This window comes from Entelurus aequoreus, linkage group LG15, assembly GCF_033978785.1.
Source record: "Entelurus aequoreus isolate RoL-2023_Sb linkage group LG15, RoL_Eaeq_v1.1, whole genome shotgun sequence".
NCBI lineage: Eukaryota > Metazoa > Chordata > Actinopteri > Syngnathiformes > Syngnathidae > Entelurus > Entelurus aequoreus.
In genome coordinates this window covers 50516777-50522656 of record NC_084745.1, presented here as the reverse complement: position 1 = coordinate 50522656, position 5880 = coordinate 50516777, and the positions used below count along the sequence as shown (strand labels likewise).

Below are 5880 nucleotides of genomic sequence, written 5' to 3'. Positions count from 1 at the left end.
GGAACACTAATACAAAACCTCGCAATAATGTCTGATTGAATGCTAAAAACGGAATGGAATTTAAATTTTTTGTTTAATGAACGACAATAAAGAATGTGGGACTTACAATATTAACTATGAACGATAAAACACTGAATATTGACAACATATGAACGTCACACCCCTTCTTGATCGACATATTTAACAATCAAGCGAAACGAAAATGCGACAAACACATATGAGGGTAAAAATAACCCACCTACGATCTGATACATCACTAAGCTTTAGACCAGGCCTGGGTAATTATTTTCACTCGGGGGGCCAAATTTAGAGAAAAAAATGTGTCTGGGGGGGTGATTTTTAGGAACACTAATACAAAAACCTCACATTAATGTCTGATTGAATGCTAAAAACGTCATGACAGACCACCTTAAAAAACAGAATTTGTGTTTATTTTCTGAATGACACACCCAGAATGTACTTGAAAATAAAGAATGTGGTATTTACAATATTACCTATGACCGATAAAACACTGAATATTGACAACATATGAACGTCACAACCCCTCGCGATTGAATATTGGCCAATGTGGATGTACGTCGAATAATCGGTCGATTCTTACACCATATTGACATAAACTTGCACTTCACGCGCTTAAACCAGCCCAGGCCTGGGCAATTAGTTTGACTCTGGGGGGCCCAGATTTAGAGACAAAAATGCATCCGGGGGCTGGTATATCTGATTTTTAGGGAACACTGATACAAAACCTCGCAATAATGTCTGATTGAATGCTAAAAACGGAATGGATTTCTTTTTTTTTTTTAATGAACGACACAAATAAAGAATGTGGGACTTACAATATTAACTATGACCGATAAAACACTAAATATTGACAACATATGAACGTCACACCCCTTCTTGATCGACATATTTTACAATCAAGCAAAACGAAAATGCGACAAACACATATGAGTGCGAAGGGTGAAAAAAAACACCTACGATCTGCTATACCTGATACATCACTAAGTTTTAGAACTTTGTTGTAAAACATCTCTTTTTGCATCCGTCCCTGACACCTGCTGTGATTTAGATTACCATAGTAATTAATTAGATTACCATAGTAACTAGTATATCATGCAAAAGCGCAGATTCCAACCATTGAAGTACCTTGTATAGTTCAGGGGTCGGCAACCCAAAATGTTGAAAGAGCCATATCGGACCAAAAATACAAAAACAAATCTGTCTGGAGCCGCACAAAATTAAAAGCCATATTACATGTGTCATTAGACATACATTTAATTAAGAGGACTTAAAGGAAACTAAATGACCTCAAATATAGCTACAAATGAGGCATAATGATGCAATATGTACATATCGCTAGCCTAAATAGCATGTTAGCATCGATTAGCTTGCAGTCGTGCAGTGACCAAATGTCTGATTAGCACTCCACACAAGTCAAGAACATCAACAAAACTCACCTTTGTGCACTCATGCACAACGTTAAAAGTGTGGTGGACTAAATGAGACAGAAAAAGTGGCATAAAACACGTCCTAGAAAGTTGGAGAAAGTTATACATGTAAACAAACTATACGGTGAGTTCAAGGACCGCCAAAAGAAGTAGGACAGAACGGCGCTCGCCAAATACTCGAATCAGTGAAGCATGTTTAATACAAACAGTGTGATTTATAACAATTAGGGAGGTTTGTGTCCTGTTTGTCCTCCTACAGAAATCATACTAAAACAAAAAAAATAGATTTTTTTCCCCTCATCTTTTTCCATTCTTCATACATTTTTGAAATATCTCCAGAGAGCCTCTAGGGCGGCGCTAAAGAGCCGCATGCGGCTCTAGAGCCGCGTGTTGCCGACCCCCGGTATAGTTGAAGACTTCTGGTAATTAGAAAACATCACTGCACATCATAATGGCAGCTACAAGTTTCTGTCTTAAGGATATAAAAAAAAAATATTTGGGAATGTCCGGCGGGCCAGATTGAAAAGCTTAACGGGTTGCTTGCGGCCCCCGGGCCTTAATTTGCCCAGGTCTGACCCAGCCCTACAATAATATAGTGATTACACCTAAACTAGGACAGTGTCTCCGCGGTCCAGTCGGGGATAGAAAAGGTCTTAGTGTGTGTTTTATGTTTCCCGATGGTGTACTCCAGACCGATGCAAACATGTCTGTCACTCTCCTCAGAAGGATACATGTTGACCTCACCGCTCACCAGAGTGTCCTGCGTCACGTCCACGGGAGCGTCCAGGTACAGGACCGCTTGCTTCCAGTGGGTCTCCGGCATGAACGGGGACGTGGACAGCACCAGCGGCCGGTCCGGGCAGGGGAAGGAGACCGCGAAGTAGACGCAGAAGGCGTTCACGGCCGCGGACCCGAACGACTCGCACCGGAAGTGGCCTTTAACCGACCGCAGCTGCTCCACCGCGGCCGCGCTCAGGTCCAGCTCGGCGAAGCGGGCCGGGTGGGAGAGCACGTCCTCGGCGGCCACCGGGCTGATGGAGATGTCGGAGTTCTTGATGCATTTGCGGGCGAAGTCGCTCATGCACGACATGTCGACGCCGTACGTGTCCTTGACGGTGTGCCAGAAGTGCAGGCGGTCCTCCGCCACCGGCTCGCTGATGGGCGCGATGTAGAGCTGCGCCTTGTCGGGCAGGAGGACGCCGCCGGGCTTTTTCAGCCACTTGTCGCGGGCGAACAGCACCGAGTTGAGCATGGATTCGTGGAGGAGCGCGTAGCCCATCCACTCGCTCACAATCACGTCCACCAACTCCGGGAGCTCCGCGGTCTCCACCGTGCCTCGCACCACTTGGATCTTGTCCTCCATGTTGTTATGTTCGACGATTTTGGCGGCCTGCTCGGCGATGGAGGACGCTTCCACGGCGTACACTTTCTTGGCGCCGGCCTGCACGCAGAACATGCTGAGGACGCCGGTGCCAGCCCCCACGTCCAGGACCACCTTGCCCCGGATCGACTCGCTGTTCTTCAGAATGGCGAGTCGGTACGTGTTGGTCCGGACGTGGTCCGCGATCATCTCCTCGTGGATCGTCACGTCTGAGTAGCTGTCAAAATAAAGGCTGTCCTGGCGGGTTTTATCGAATTTTCGCTTCTTCACCGCGTTAGACATTGTTGCTGTCTTTTCTTTGAGACACTTCCGCTTTGGAAGGATTAGGGGGGTTGTAGTTTTCATCAGTAGGCGCTACGATAGGATGAATCACATAAGGACTACAATTCCCTTTGGCAAGGCAACAATGCGGTCTCAGTCAGATGGTGCGTTCATATACCGGTGGAAAGTAGTGCATATGGCTACTAACACGTAAAGTTACAAATACTGTATGACGTCATTTGTTTTTGGGCAAACTCGTTTTCATCGAGAGAGAGACCTTGTAACAGAGAATTTTAATACATATTCATTTTATAGTTTAACACAATGGGCCATGCCACAGGTGTCAAACTAAAAGCCCGCTATGTCATTTCATATGGCCCACGAACGCATCGTTTCTTATGTAAATACAAGTACGGTATTCGTTCTTTACATTTTGACAGAAAAATCATATATGTGGTGCGTGAAATTGCTTACAAACATTAAAATTGCAACAAAAATTACATTCACATATTTACTTTTTGACTCCGGGGCCACATTGGGTTAAAACAATATATATATATATATATATATATATATATATATATATATATATATATATATATATATATATATATATATATATATATATATATATATATATATATATATATATATATATATATATATATATATATATATATATATATACACACACACACATACTTACAGGCTACAGGCTAAATCTTAAATTTGGAAATGAAAAATTACAGGGTGATTCCATAATGTTTCCTCAACTTTGATCCAAATATAAAACTGTTATTGCCCCAATTAATTTTCTTGATTTATTTTAGTGTTTCTTGTTTTGAAATGGCTATTGTTCTGTGTCATGTTTTTTTTTTTCAACAAAAATGAATTAAACAACTGAATGAACATCCTGCAAGTCAGGTAATTCCATATATTTTTTTATATAATATGTCACCAAATAAAACAAAATATAAAAGTCCAGCAGGTTTGGCTACACCGCTTGTTATGTATCGTGACTTAATGATAGCCAATGCATTTTTATAGTAGAATGATCCAGTCTGTGGAATGTTTGACTAGCAAAAAATACGACTTCCAAATAAATAAGGACAGACACAACTTAGCACAAAATAAATAAGAACGACGAGAAATAATGCTCAAATTTCAGTAATAATGTACAAAAACCCAAAACCAGTAAAGTTGGCACGTGGTGTAATGCGTAAATAAAAACAGAATACAATGATTTGCAAATCCTTTTCAAATTATATTCAATTGAATAGACTGCAAAGACAAGATGTTTAATGTTCGAATTTCGAAATTTAATTATTGTTTGCAAATAATCATTAACTTAGAATTTCATGGGTGCAACACGTGCCAAAGTGGTTGGGAAAGGGCATGTTCACCACTGTGTTACATGGCCTTTCCTTTTAACAACACTCAGTAAAGGTTTGGGAACTGAGGAGACACATTTTTGAAGCTTCTCAGGTGGAATTATTTCCCATTCTTGCTTGATGTACAGCTTAAGTTGTTCAACAGTCCGGGGGTCTCCCTTGTGCTATTTTAGGCTTCATAATGCGCCACACATTTTCAATGGGAGACAGGTCTGGACTACAGGCAGGCCAGTCTAGTACCCGCACTCTTTTACTATGAAGCCGTGTTGATGTAACACGTGGCTTGGCATTGTCTTGCTGAAATAAGCAGGGGCGTCCATGGTAACGTTGCTTGGATGGCAACATATGTTGCTCCAAAACCTATATGTACCTTTCAGCATTAATGGTGCCTTCACAGATGTGTAAGTTACCCATGTCTTGGGCACTAATACACCCCCATACCATCACACATGCTGGCTTTTGAACTTTGCGCCTATAACAATCCGGATGGTTCTTTTCCTCTTTGGTCCGGAAGACACAACGTCCACAGTTTCCAAAAACAATTTGAAATGTGGACTCGTCAGACCACAGAACACTTTTCCACTTTGCATCAGTCCATCTTAGATGAGCTCAGGCCCAGCAAAGCCGATGGTGTTTCTGGGTGTTGTTGATAAACGGTTTTCGCCTTGCATAGGAGAGTTTTAACTTGCACTTACAGATATAGCGACCAACTGTAGTTAATGACGTGGGTTTCTGAAGTGTTCCTGAGCCCATGTGGTGATATCCTTTACACACTGATTTCGCTTGTTGATGCAGTACAGCCTGAGGGATGGAAGGTCACGGGCTTAGCTGCTTACGTGCAGTGATTTGTCCAGATTCTCTGAACCTTTTGATGATATTACGGATCGTAGATGGTGAAATCCCTAAATTCCTTGCAATAGCTGGTTGAGAAAGGTTTTTCTTAAACTGTTCAACAATTTGCTCACGCATTTGTTGACAAAGTGGTGACCCTCGCCCCATCCTTGTTTGTGAATGACTGAGCATTTCATGGAATCTACTTTTATACCCAATCATGGCACCCACCTGTTCCCAATTTGCCTGCTCACCTGTGGGATGTTCCAAATAAGTGTTTGATGAGCATTCCTCAACTTTATCAGTATTTATTGCCACCTTTCCCAACTTCTTTGTCACGTGTTGCTGGCATCAAATTCTAAAGTTAATGATTATTTGCAAAAAAAAAAATGTTTATCAGTTTGAACATCAAATATGTTGTCTTTGTAGCATATTCAACTGAATATGGGTTGAAAATGATTTGCAAATCATTGTATTCCGTTTACATCTAACACCATTTTCCAACTCATATGGAGACGGGGTTTGCACAAGGGGTTATACGAACGAATATTAGGGCTGCAGAAATAGT

At 41.7% G+C, this 5880-nt stretch overlaps 1 protein-coding gene across 1 annotated transcript; it reads right to left on the bottom strand.

Annotated features, from left to right (window-relative positions):
- Positions 1-819: 819 nt before the first annotated feature.
- prmt6 (protein arginine methyltransferase 6) lies at positions 820-3209 on the bottom strand. Its single transcript, XM_062021700.1, has one exon. It carries the CDS (start codon positions 3172-3174, stop codon positions 2059-2061), a length of 1116 nt encoding a protein of 371 aa, XP_061877684.1. The 5' UTR covers positions 3175-3209; the 3' UTR covers positions 820-2058.
- Between the last annotated feature and the right edge of the window lie 2671 nt (positions 3210-5880).

What these genes read in the sequence shown, in the direction of transcription:
- prmt6 (XM_062021700.1), bottom strand. Translation starts at nt 3,174, where the DNA reads ATGAAAACTACAACCCCCCTAATCCTTCCAAAGCGGAAGTGTCTCAAA.